This window comes from Pseudonaja textilis, chromosome 4, assembly GCF_049901715.1.
Source record: "Pseudonaja textilis isolate UNSWEBS1 chromosome 4, rPseTex1.2, whole genome shotgun sequence".
NCBI classification, from domain to species: domain Eukaryota; kingdom Metazoa; phylum Chordata; class Lepidosauria; order Squamata; family Elapidae; genus Pseudonaja; species Pseudonaja textilis.
The window spans coordinates 92441278-92454556 of record NC_141993.1 but is presented as its reverse complement, the minus strand read 5'-3'; the positions used below and the strand labels follow the sequence as shown (position 1 = coordinate 92454556).

General features: G+C 48.8%; 1 protein-coding gene across 1 annotated transcript; it reads right to left on the bottom strand.

Moving 5' to 3' along the window:
* Positions 1-210: 210 nt before the first annotated feature.
* On the bottom strand, positions 211-10644 carry CLDN16 (claudin 16). The gene is made up of 5 exons (XM_087933742.1): positions 10515-10644; positions 4865-4967; positions 2178-2342; positions 990-1181; positions 211-655 (listed from the first exon to the last, which is right to left on the bottom strand). The coding sequence occupies exons 1-5, from the start codon at positions 10626-10628 to the stop codon at positions 522-524; spliced, it is 708 nt and encodes a 235-aa protein (XP_087789868.1). The 5' UTR covers positions 10629-10644; the 3' UTR covers positions 211-521.
* Between the last annotated feature and the right edge of the window lie 2635 nt (positions 10645-13279).

The window sequence follows — 13279 nt, the reverse complement described above, 5'->3', positions numbered from 1 at the left end:
AGAAAGAAGGAAGGAAGGAAGGAAGGAAGGAAGGAAGGAAGGAAGGAAGGAAGGAGAGGGAGGGAGGGAGGGAGGAAGGAAGGAAGGAAGGAAGGAAGAAAGAAAGAAAGAAAGAAAGAGAGAGAGAGAGAAAGAGAAAGAAAGAAAGAAAGAAAAAGACGAGAGAGAGAGAAAGAGAAAGAAAGAAAGAAAGAGAAAGACGAGAGAGAGAGAAAGAGAAAGAAAGAAAGAAAGAAAGAAAGAAAGAAAGAAAGAAAGAAAGAAAGAAAGCTGAGCCTCACTGGAGGCTTTCAGGAAGAGACTGGATTGTCATTTGTCAGAAATAGTGTAGTAGGGTTTTCTGCTTGGGCAGGGGGTTGGACTAGATGACCTACAAGGTCCCTTCCAACTCTGAGCATCTGTTATCTGGTGAAAGAACTTGTCTGGTGGCCAAGGGAGAAGACGGCCAGCCAATTTTTTGAAGGAGCCCCTTCATGCTGAAGACTTTTGGAGCCTCTCTTGTGCCCCCTTCCTCCTCGTCTTTACACCCGGGTGTCCCTTGCGTACATCTTGGCCGTGGCAGTCGGCACAGACGGATGGCAGGAGTAGGTCATGGCAGGAGGCAGGTAGACCTTCCGTAAAGCCCCGGAATAAAAGTCCTTCTCTGAGTTGGCATCTAAGAACCGAGAGACGAAAGACAAGAGACACGGCTTTAGCAAACTGGCAATCGTGGACCTTGTAGTATCTGTGGCTAAACTCTTGGAGTAAGAGGTTCTCCAGGGGTAGGCAAGACAGCCAAGGGAAAATATGCCACAGAGCACATGCAGGTAGCCAAATGTAGGGTGTGTGTGTGTCTGCGGCTCTTTAAAGCAGCTGCCTCTGCACTGATGAGGTTAGCTAGTTGGGTCATGAAATGTCTGCAAGAGGACAGCGGAGTTCCGAGAGCAGCCAGGGCCCCTCGTGTCAACCCTGACCTACCAAGATCCTCCTCCGTGAGGGTCTGAGCTCACCTTGGAGGAGGCGCCCGCAGCAGGTTAAGAAGGCCCCAGCCAGGAAGCACCCCAAGGAGCCGCCCAGTCCGAGCCAGCAGGACCAGCCAAACTTATACTGGGTGCCCACAAAGACGTTGTGCAAGACCAGGGCGGAGCGCTCCACGTAGACCTCAATGGCGTACCAGGTGGAGCCGATGAGTGCAGGAATACCTGTGAAAGAGAGAGGGTAGGAAGGGAGGGAGGGAGAGGGAGAAGGAGGGGAGGGAGGGGGAGAGGGAGGGAGAGGGGGAGGGAGGGAGAGGGAGGGAAGGAGAGAGAGAGGTAGAGAGGGAGAGGAGGGAGGGAGGGAGGGAGAAGGAGGGAAGAAGAGAAAGAGGGAGGGAAGGAGAGATAGGGAGAGATAGAGATAGGGAGAAGGAGGGAGGGAGGAAGAGAGGGAGAAGGAGGGAGGGAGAGAGGGAGGCAGGGAAGAAGAGAGAGGGAGGGAAGAAGAGAGAGAGGAAGAGAGGGAGAGGAGGGAGGGAGGGAGGGAGAAGGAGAAGGAGGAAGAAGAGAAAGAGGGAGGGAAGGAGAGCAGGGAGAGAGAGATAGGGAGAAGGAGGAGGGAGGAAGAGAGGGAGAAGGAGGGAGGGAGAGAGGGAGGGAGGGAAGAAAGAGAGAGGGAGGGAAGGAGAGAGAGGGAGAAGGAGGGAGGGAGAGGGAGGGAAGAAGAGAGAGAGGGAGGGAAGAAGAGAAGAGAGGGAGGGAAGGAGGGAGGGAGAGAGGGAGAAGGAGGGAGGGAGAGAGGAGGGAGGGAAGAAGAGAGAGGGAGGAAGGAAGAAGAGAGAGAGGGAGGAAGAAGAGAAAGAGGGAGGGAAGGAGAGAGAGAGGGAGAAGGAGGGAGGGAGAGGGAGGGAAGAGAGAGAGAGAGGAGGGAAGAAGAGAAAGAGGGAGGGAAGGAGAGAGAGAGGGAGAAGGAGGGAGGGAGAGGGAGGGAAGAAGAGAAAGGGAGGGAGAGGGAGGGAGGGGAGAGTGAAGGAGAGAGAGGGGAGGGAAGAAGAGAAAGAGGAGGGAAGGAGAGAGAGGGGGAGAGGGGAGGATACACACACACACACACACACGAGTATATGCATGGGAGAAGGACTTCTGGGAGTGCAGCCCCATGTGAGCCTCCCACATCGACCCAACGACCCCCCACCCCCAAGACCAGACCCCGTGGGCCACTACCTCCTGTTAAGAGGGCCAATCCAGAGACGAAGCAGATCCGGTCCTTGGTCCCCGGTTCCTCCAGGAGGAACTTCACACAGTCCAGGCCCAGGAGGAGAAACAGGAATCCGAGTCCGGCCAGAAGGTCAGCGGTGATCAGCAGAACCCGGGTCAGCACCAGCTTCACTGCAAAAGAAGCCGGGGTGGATTGGGGGAAGGAAGAGTTCGGACCGAGGCCTCCCCAGCAGCACGAATCCGACTCCTCGTCCCGATAAAACCCCTTTTTATTTAGTTTCAAGGGAATTCCTCTCCGGCAAAGTCACGGCCAACCGCCTGTCATGAGAATCTCGTGAGATTTCACAACTACAGACCTTTCTCAGGCTTGGAGAGTTGCCAGGCCGATAGCTTCCAAACGCCACACTGTAGCAGCAATTGCATGGCAAGAATGTAGGAACAGACCTTCACCCTCATGAATTGAACTAATTGTCTCCTGCAAACCCCACTCCCCTTCCGCTCCTCTTTTATTCCTTATTATGGGAGGGGCCATTCACCATCCACCTGTGGCTTTACTCCCAAGTCCACCCTTGTTCTTTAGCTATTCCCTTCATCTGGCAGCTCTGCGCATGCGCACACTGGGAACAGGCTCCAGCTGCTCTTCTTCCCCACTGATCTCCGACTCCAAAGGCAGCTGATAACTGTCGGACGGTCCTGGCCCCATCTCTGCCTCTTGTTCCTTAGTTTTTCCCTTCTTCTGGCAGCTTTACACATATGCACACATGGAACAGGCTCCAGATGTTCTTCTTCCCCACTGATCTCCAACCCCGAAGGCAGCTGATAACTATTGGACGGCCCTGGCCCCATCTCTGCCTCTTGTTCCTTAGTTTTTCCCTTCTTCTGGCAGCTTTACACATATGCACACTGGGAACAGGCTCCGGCTGCTCTTCTTCCCCACTGATCTCCAACCCCGAAGGCAGCTGATAACTGTCGGACGGTCCTGGCCCCATCTCTGCCTCTTGTTCCTTAGTTTTTCCCTTCTTCTGGCAGCTTTACACATATGCACACATGGAACAGGCTCCAGCTGTTCTTCTTCCCCACTGATCTCCGACTCCGAAGGCAGCTGATAACTGTTGGACGGCCCTGGCCCCATCTCTGTCTCTTGTTCCTTAGTTTTTCCCCTTCTTCTGGCAGCTTTACACATAGGCACATGGGGAACAGGCTCCGGCTGTTCTTCTTCCCCACTGATCTCTGACTCTGAAGGTAGCTGATAACTGTTGGACGGCCCTGGCCCCATCTCTGCCTCCGACGCAGAGCCCTCATCCGAGCCTTCCCTCAACTCCAGGACTGGCCCAATTTCCTCCCCATCCTCCTCACTGTCCCAGTCTGCTGCCAGCTCTACCGGCCACTGGTGGGCCACAACAGGATGATTGGTAGAACCGCCTACTCTAGGTGTAGCCCCGTAGCCCTGAACTGGAGGTTCTCCAGCATGGAAGGGGATCTTCGGGTGAAGGATTACGTCCTGAAACTTCTTCCCAAAAGGCAAGTGCCACCAAGGATGGACTTGGTTCTTCTAGATCGGGGGTGTTCGTGGAGGGCCTCAGGGCCCCTCCAGAGACCATCCATCACCACCTGGTGTTCTGTCTCACTTGTAGCCACAAGTGAGAGTCCAAATGTCCCAAAGAAATAAACACGAACAAATAATACCAGAAACCACAGAGTTAACCATTCTTTGTAATCGTCGTTGGCAGTTTTCCCAGAAATTGTCTTCAAGCCGAGATAACAAGCCGCGAGATAATTCAGGAACAGAAGGCTTCTTCCAAGCTGCGCAGTAACTAACCAAGTTTGATCCGGACAAGGACCGTTAGCTAACACGCCTCCTTATATTCCGTGAAGGGGCGTGTCAGTCTCTCTAATTAGTCCCTGACTTGACGTTTCTTTTCAAATTGTGCTTGACGTCTCAACCTGCGTCTGGTCCTTGCATCAACCCAACATTCGTCATCGCTCAAGGACTCTGGTATGTTCTGTGGATCAGCTGCTGACACCTGAGGCATGATTGATGTGGAAGGTTCAGGAGAGGATGGTGTTCTCATCCTCATCCTCCTGGCTCACGTCTGCATCTCTCATTAGAGCAGGCTCCAATTCCAATGCCAAACCTTCCTCATCACTCGAACCTGCGTCTTCGGATACATCCGACTCAAAGCTCACAGCAGGCTCAAACCTTCCAGTCACAACAACCTGGGATATTTTAACAAGACGAAAGAGGGAGGAGATGGGAATCTCACAGCATACTACAGATATTCTTGGTCTCTGTACCATCTGAGGTTACGACGGGCCTGAAAACAGGCACTTAGGGTCATGGCTCACACTTACGACCGTTTCAGCCTCCCTGTGGTCAAAATCCAGGCGCTTGGCAAATGATTCCCGTTTATGATGGCCACAGTGTCCCCGGGGGTCAGGTGATCCCCTTTAGCGACCTTTGCATAAGCAAAGCCAGATTCACTGAACGACCATGTGACCCAACTTAACCAGGGCTGCGATTCACTTAACAAGGGTGTCGAGAAAGGTCTTAAAATGGGGTGAGACTTGCTTAACAACGGTCCCGCCCAGCAAGGGAAACCTTGGCCGCCACTGTGGCCGTAAGTCGAGGACTACCTGTGTAGATGACCTCCCGGGTCCCTGTGAATCCTCCCCTTCAGGGCTGGCCCACCTACCTGGGTGCTCGGCGAAGATGGAGTCGTATTCGTCACAGGTAGTTATCCCATCAAAGGCATTGGTGACACACTCCCACCAGAGGCCACGGCACGTGGCACTCACCTTGGAGGATAGATAGGTTAACGGAGTCGGGAAGGGCCTTGTAGGTCATCCAGTCCAACCCCCCAACCCCCTGGTGGTTACTTTTGTGGCTGTTACAATTCGGAAAAACCATTGTTGCCTTCACAGCATGGTATTAACCCGGCTGTTGTTCTGACGAACCCATTTTGTGCATTCGCACAATACCCCGAAGCAAGAGCTCAGTCACACCACTAAGCTGGCAGGAATAGCCAACATCCAAGAAGATGAGCTCAAGATCCAGAGGGATCTTGACAGACTCGAACCCTGGGCCGTATCTAACAAAATGAAATTCAACGTAGAGAAAAGGAAAGTCCTACACTCAGGCAAGAAAACCCCCAAAGGACACATACAGACTGGGTGCAACCAGGACTCAATAGCAGTAACTGGGAGAGGGATCTTGGAGTCTTAGTGGACAACCAGCTAAAGAGGAGCCAGCCATGTGCAGCAGCAGCCAAAAAAGCCAATGCAATCCTTAGTTGCATTAACAGAGGGATGCAATCAGGATCAAGGGAGGTACTAATACTACTCTATAAAGCCTTAGTAAGGCCACACCTAGAGCACTGCATCCAGTTTTGGTCCCCAAACCATAAAAAAAGATGTTGAGACTCTGGAAAAAGTGCAGAGAAGAGCAACCAGGATGATGAGGGGACTGGAGGCTAAAACCTACGACAGACGGTTGCAGGAACTGGGCCTGGCTTGTCTAGTCAAGAGAAGGACCAGGGGAGACAGGAGAGCATCTTCCAATATTTGAGGGAGCGGGGTTGGACTAGATGATATACAAGGTCCCTTCCAACTCTGTTAATCTGATTTTAATCTGATTTTAATGAATAAAAGGACCAGGGGAGACAGGAGAGCATCTTCCAATAGTTGAGGGGCTGCCCCAGAGAGGAGGAGGAAGGGGGTCAAGCTATTCTCCAAAGCACCTGAAGGCCAGACAAGGAAGAATGGATGGAAACTGAACAAGGGAGAGATTCAACCTGGAAATAAGGAGGAATTTTCTGACAGTGAGAAAAATCAACCGATGGATCAGAAGTTGCCTTCAGAAGTTGTGGGAGCTTCATCCCTGGAGGCTTTCAAGAAGAGACTGGACTGCCCTCTGTCAGAAATGGTGTAGGGTCTCCTGCTTGGGCAGGAGGTTGGACTAGATGACCTACAAGGTCCCTTCCAACTCTGTTATTCTATATTCAATGGAACAGAAGTTGCCTTCGGAAGTTGTGGGAGCTTCATCCCTGGAGGCTTTCAAGAAGAGACTGGACTGCCCTCTGTCAAAAATGGTGTAGGTTCTCCTGCTTGGGCAAGGGGTTGGACTAGATGACCTACAAGGTCCCTTCCAACTCTGACTATCTGTTATTCTCCGTTACCACGGCTGGGTTTTACACACCACGCGCTAAACCAACCTCCCCTTCCCAAATTTGCACCCAAGTCAACCGGTCGTGTGAAACGCCTCCGCTAGACTTTATTCGCGGTAGAGAATTAATGTTGTGTGAGAGAGAAGAGCGACCCCGGAGGAGAGGAGAGAGTCGGAAGGGCAAAGAAAGTGTTGCTGGGAGCTGAAGAGGGAAAAATACGCCGCTCCGATCTTAGCGGAGGCCGAAGTAGAATCGGAAGCGATCAAGTCGTTAAGGGCAAGAAATTCAATTTGGCTCCCAAAAGGACGGGAGGTTTTGAGAGTCGGACAGCAGAGGATATGGGAGGAATATACGGTTTAATTGGCGGCCTGCCCCAACGTCTCTCTAGCGGCTCTTGGTATCATAGAATCCTTGGGTCCTCGGAGGTCATCTAGTCCAAACACCCGGCTCAGGCAGGACACCCAGCATCATTTCAGACACAAGTGGCTGTGTCTTCTTAAAAGCCATTTTCAAGAAAAAGAAGGAAGGGAAGGAGGGAGGGAGGAAAAAAAGGAAGGAAGGAAGGGAAGGAAAGGAAAAAAGAGGGAAGGGAGGAAAGAAGGAAGGAAAAAGAAGGAAGGAAGGAAAAGAAAATAGAGGGAAGGGAGGAAAGGAAAGGAGGGATGGAAGAGGGAGGGAGGGAGGGAGGAAAGAAAGGATGAAAGAGGGAGGGAGGAAGGAAAGGAAAGGAAAAGAAAAAAAGAGGGAAGGGAGGAAAGGAAGGATGGAAGAGGGAGGGAGGGAGGGAGGGAGGAAGGAAGGAAGGAAGGAAAGGAAAGGAAAGGAAAGGAAAGGAAAAAAGAGGGAGGAAAGGAAGGAAGGAAGGAAGGAAGGAAGGAAGGAAGGAAGGAAAGGAAGGAAGGAAGGAAAGGAAAGGAAGGATGGAAGAGGAAGGAAGGGAAGGAAAGGAAAATAGAGGGAAGGGAGGAAGGGAAAGGAAGGATGGAAGAGGGAGGGAGGGAGGAAAGGCAGAAGGAAGGAAGGAATTGAGGGAGAGGGAAAGAAAGAGAGAGACGAAAGAAGGAAGGAAAGAAAGAAAGAATAACAGAGTTGGAAGGGTCCTCGGAGGTCCTCTAGTCCAACCCCTTGCTCAAGCAGGACATCCTAGCCTAGACCACTCCAGTCAGGTGGCTGTCCAGTCTCTTCTTAAAATCCTCAAAGTCTTGGAGCTCCCGCAACTTCTGGTGGCAAGCTGTTCCCCTGGTTCAGTGTTCTGCCAGGCAATTCCTCCGTGGGGCCAGGTTGCTTCTCTCCTTAAAACCGTATATCGGGTCTCCTGCCTGAGCCAGGGGTTGGACTAGAAGACCTCTGTGACCCCTTCCAGCTCTATGCCGACGGATCGATCCGGGTGTGTCTTTTCCGAGGTCTGTGAAGCAGGAAGGAGAAGCGGGGCTTCAATTCGGCTACACGAGGAGGAGAGGGAACAGGCTAAGGGGGAAATCTCCTCTCTACGCCCCACCCCACCCCAGCCTCTCCCCGGCTGCCCCTTCTGCCCAGCGTGGCCATTGCAAAGACCCCCGCCTCCCCACCCCCCTCGAAAGGCAGCCGAGGTCAACCGCCACCTGCAATCTTTAGGGAGGCAATGGACCGGGGAAGTGTGAAAAGTCATTCAATCTGCCAGGAATTAACCCCGGCGGGCGGCCGTTTAGCGTTCACACTTGAGCAGGGAAGTGTGAAATGGCAGCCAGCCTCAAGGGCAGGTGAATGAGGCCGGCGGAGGCGGGTGGCGGGCATCACATGGGCCCCTTCGACTGGGCAGCCAAGGTGAAAGAAAGACCTCGGCCCACTCCAGAGAGCGTCGGCACACCGCTGCCCAAAGCCTGCCTGCCGTTTCTTCGGGCTTCCTTACAGAATTATAGAAGAACAGAGCTGGAAGGGACCCGGGAGGTCATCTAGGCCAACCCCCCCACCCGATCGAGCAGGAGATCCTATACCCTCCTGGTAACAAATGGCTGTCCAGTCTCTTCTTAAAAACCTCCGGACATGAAGGACCCACAACTTCTGGTGGCAATTTTCTCTTCCACGGTTTCATTGCTCTAATTGTCAGGAAGTTTCTTCTCAATTCCGGGTTGTTTCTGTCTTTGATTAGTTCCCATCCGTTGTTTCTCCTCCTGCCTTCAGGGGCTTCGGGGAATAAGTTGACCCCGCTTCTTTTTTGAGGCAGCCCCTCAAATATTGGAACACGGCTATTCGTGTCCCACCCTAGTCCTTCTCTTTGTTAAACTGTACAAAACAATGATATAAAAAGAGGTTGAGGCCCTAGGAAAAGTGCAGAAAGGAGCAACGAAGAAGCTAAAATATAAAATATACAACGAACGGTTGCAGGAACTGGGCCTGGCTGGTCTAGAGAAGAGAAGGACCAGGGGAGACAGGAGAGCATCTTCCAATATTTGAGGGGCTGCCCCAAAGAAGAGGGAGTCAAGCTATTCTCCAAAGTGAAGGAAGGAAGGAAGGAAGGAAGGAAGGAAGGAAGGAAGGAAGGAAGGAAGGAAGGAAGGAAGGAAGGAAGGAAATCTGAGCAAACTAGGAATGGACAGAAGACATGTCTAGTTTGATGAAAAGAAGGACCTTCCTTCCTTCCTTCCTTCCCTCCTCCCTCCCTCCCTCTTTCTCTCTCTCTCTCCTTTTCTTTTTTCTTTCTTTCTTCCTTCCTTTCTCCCTCCCTCTTTCTTTTCTCTGTCTCTCTCCTCCCTCCCTTCTCTCTTTCTTCCTTCTTCCCTCCCTCCCTTCCTTCCTTCCTTCCTTCCTTCCCTCCTTCCTCCTCTCTCTCTCTCTTTCTTTTTCTTTCTTTCTTTCTTCCTTCCTTCCTTCCTTCCTTCCTTCCTTCCTTCCTCCATCCCTCCCTCTCCTTCCTTCCTTCTTTCTTTCTTTCTTTCTTTCTTTCTTTCTTTCTTTCTTTCTTTCTTTCTTTCTTTCTTTCTCTTTCTTTCTTTCTTTCTTTCTTTCTTTTTTTCTTTCTTTGTTTCTTCCTTCCTTCCTTTCTTTCCTTCTTTCCCTCCTTCCTTCCTTCCTTCCTCTTTCTCTCTCTCCCTGTTTCTTTTTCTTTGTTTCTTCCTCCCTCCCTCCCTCTTTCTTTCTACCTCCTCCCTCCCTCCCTCTTTCTTTCTTTCTTTCTTTCTTTCTTTCTTTCTTTCTTTCTTTCTTTCTTTCTTTCTTTCTTTCTTTCTTTCTTTCTTTCTTTCCTCTTTCTTTCATCTATAAAAAGAATAGGCCACCCACCTTACCTCAAGGTAACTCTGGGTGGCTTACCATTATATAATACATAGCAACTAAAAACATAAATAAAAGTAAATATTCTCCTCCTCGTACATACGTGCTTGTCATTTCCGGCTCTAGGGGGCGCTGCTCGTCTCCATTTCAAAGCCAAAGGAGAGCCAGCGCTGTCCGAAGACGTCTCCGTGGTCATGTGACCGGCAGGACTAAACACCTTGAAAGGTGCACGGAACGTTGCTCCCTTCCCACCATTTTTCTACTTGCATTTTTTACGTGCTTTCGAACTGCTAGTTTGGCAGAAGCTGCCGGGACGAGGAACGGGAGCTCACTCCATGACGTGGTGCTGGGGATTCGAACCACTGAACCGCCGGCCTTTCGGATTGACAAGCTCAGAGTCTCAGCCACCACGTCCCTAATTAGACCATTAATCCTTCCCATATGGCCTTCTACATTTTTCTACTTGCATTTGTTTAACCTGCTTTTGAACTGCTAAGTTGGCAGAAGCTGCTGAGACAAGGAACGGGAGCTCACCCCGTGACGCAGCCCTGGGGATTCGAACCGCCCAACTGCCGACCTTTCTGATTGACAAGCTCTGCGTCTCAGCCCCACAAAAACATAAATAAAATAGTCCCAAATCCCAAAACTTGCAGCCCAATTACAAAACGGATAGGACTTCACGGAATAAGGCCATCCAGGCTCTCGACCAATGGCCACACCTCTACATTTTCTGGGGTGGCCCCTGTGCCTTATACACCTGCCTGGCAGGCCAAAATTCAACCGGTGACGGTTCCTTTCGCACCTGGGAGAGACCTCCAAGCCCTCACTGGGCTTTTGCCAGCAAGCACCTCCGAGAAGCCAGCCATGGTGTGGACTTGCACAAACACACACACACACACACAAATGCACACCGATGCTGCTGGGGCCATACCTCCAGGGAGTCATCGGTGTTGACCATCCAACAATCCGTCCAGGTGGCCGCGATGAGGAATCCCACTGAGAAGAAGGCAGAGAAGCAGCCCAGATACTGGAGCAGAAACCTCATGTTCTCTGCCAGGGAGACCCTGTTGACCACTTCATCCCTCCCTGTTCCTGCCAGATTGGCCAGTGACCCCCATGGTTCTGTGCCTGGGAGGAAGAGGAGGAGGAGGAGGAGGAGGGCCCGGAGCAGCCAGCGTGGCGAGTAGCACACCCCCAGGCATGTGCCTGCATGAAAGTCCTGCTTAATTGGCCAGGTTTTGCTCAGCCTCAGGTGGACTCACCTGGTGGATCCAGGATTTTTCTGGAGGACGGCCGGCCACTTCCAGGGAAAGCTTTGGTCACATGCGCAAGGACAGGTCAACTCCAGGCGATGCCTCCATGCCAGGGGCAAAGTTCGGGCGGTGCCAACCTGGAAAATAATTACAGAATAGCAGAAGAATAGCAGAAGGACAGAACCAAACAGAAAAATAGAATAGAGTAAAATGGAATGACAGAATAACAATAAAACAGAATAACCAAATAAACAGAATAAGTATTAATAGGAAAAAAACAGAATAGCAGAATAAAATAGTATAACTGAATAAAATTAATAAGAGAATAAGAATAACTGAATAAAACAGAATAAGAGAATAAGAATAACAAAATAACACAGAATAAGAATAACTGAATAAAACAGAATAAGAATAAGAATAACAGAATAAGAGAATAAGAATAACAGAATAAGAGAATAAGAATAACAGAATAAAACAGAATAAGAGAATAAGAATAACAAAATAACACAGAATAAGAATAAGAATAACCGAATAAAACAGAATAAGAATAACAGAATAAGAGAATAAGAATAACCGAATAAAACAGAATAAGAATAACAGAATAAGAGAATAAGAATAACAGAATAAAACAGAATAAGAGAATAAGAATAACAAAATAACACAGAATAAGAATAAGAATAACCGAATAAAACAGAATAAGAATAACAGAATAAGAGAATAAGAATAACCGAATAAAACAGAATAAGAATAACAGAATAAGAGAATAAGAATAACCGAATAAAACAGAATAAGAATAAGAATAACAGAATAAGAGAATAAGAATAACAGAATAAAACAGAATAAGAATAACCGAATAAAACAGAATAAGAGAATAAGAATAACAGAATAAAACAGAATAAGAATAACAGAATCAAACAATAACAGAAAAGAAATAACAGAATAAATCAGAATAGAGTACAATACAATAACTTTATTGTGACTTGGAACGTACACCAATCAACACACATTAAAATGAAATTTCATTGCACACAGCTCTAAAAGGCTCACCACCTCCAATATACACTTACAGAAACCTGACTAAATAAATACAAAACTACGTATAAACCCACATATATTATGTGACACACAGAGGAACAAACAACAAAAACCGTAAAGTGCTTCCCCCCCTCCCTCCCCCCGTCGGTTTCAGTGGATTGGAAACCCATTTCGGCAAAGGGGGCAGAAGGGAAGGAAGCGGAGCCCCAAAGTTAAGGGGTCTGGGCGGGCAACCCCGTTTCTCCAGGATGATCTGCATTCTGCGTTTCCTCCAGCAGGTGGCGCCTGGCTCATTTCTGGGTTTCCTCCAGCAGGTGGCGCCTGGCTCATTCCTCCTGCCCAGGGGAATGACAGCTGGAGGGGAAAATTTGGAGAAAGGGGTGAAGTTGAAGCCTTCCTGCCAGTTAGCAAACTTTTTGCAACCCCACCCGAGGAACAATCTCTTTCATTTCTCCCCTTGGCGGAGATTTCTAAAATGGATGGTTACTGCCGTTCAATGGGAGACCACAGGGAGATCTCAGGGTTACATACAGGCTTGATAGAAGAAAGCAAAGATGCTCCACCTATACTCCAGCCAAAAAGACTCTACAGGGAGGCCTTTGTAAATATATCCCGGAGCTGATTGTGATTCAAAGAACATTGTGTACCTTTTTACATGCCTTTCCTCTACGACCTCTTTACGATGATTTTTATTTATTAAGAATTTTACATACATTAAAAGTCGAATTAAAGGAGAAAGAGAAGAGTAAGAGAGAAACAAAAAGAAAAGACAAAAGAAAAGAAAGAAAGAGGGAAATAAAAAGAGAGAAAGAAAGAACTAAGAAAGAAAGAGAAAGAGAAGGCAGAGAAGGAAAGAAAGAAAAAACTAAGGAAAGAAAGAAAGAATTAAGAGAGAGAGAAAGAGAAAGAAAGAAAGCTAAGCAAGAAAGAGAGAGAAGATATAAAGAAAGCTAAGATAGAAAAAAGAGAGTGAGAAAGAAAGAACTAAGAAAGAAAGAAAAAGAAGGAAAGAAAGCTAAAGAAAGAAAGAAAGAAAAAATTAAGAGAGAGAGAGAAAGAGAAAGAAAGAAACCTAAGCAAGAAAGAGAGAGAGAAGATATAAAGAAAACTAAGATAGAAAAAAGAGAGTGAGAAAGAAAGAACTAAGAAAGAAAGAGAAAGAAAGAAAGAAAGAAAGAAAGAAAGAAAGAAAGAAAGAAAGAAAGAAAGAAAGAAAGACAAGAGAGAGAAAGAACTAAGAAAGAAAGAAAGAAAGAAAGAAAGAAAGATATGCATGGTGACTTACATTATGCTTACTCCTTGGGCTCTTCCTGTTTGGATGACTACAGTGCGCTTGGCATGGGGCTGCCCTTGAAGATTAGAAGCTGCCATTGGTCCAGAATTCTTGGGCACATCTAGGCTGACCCCT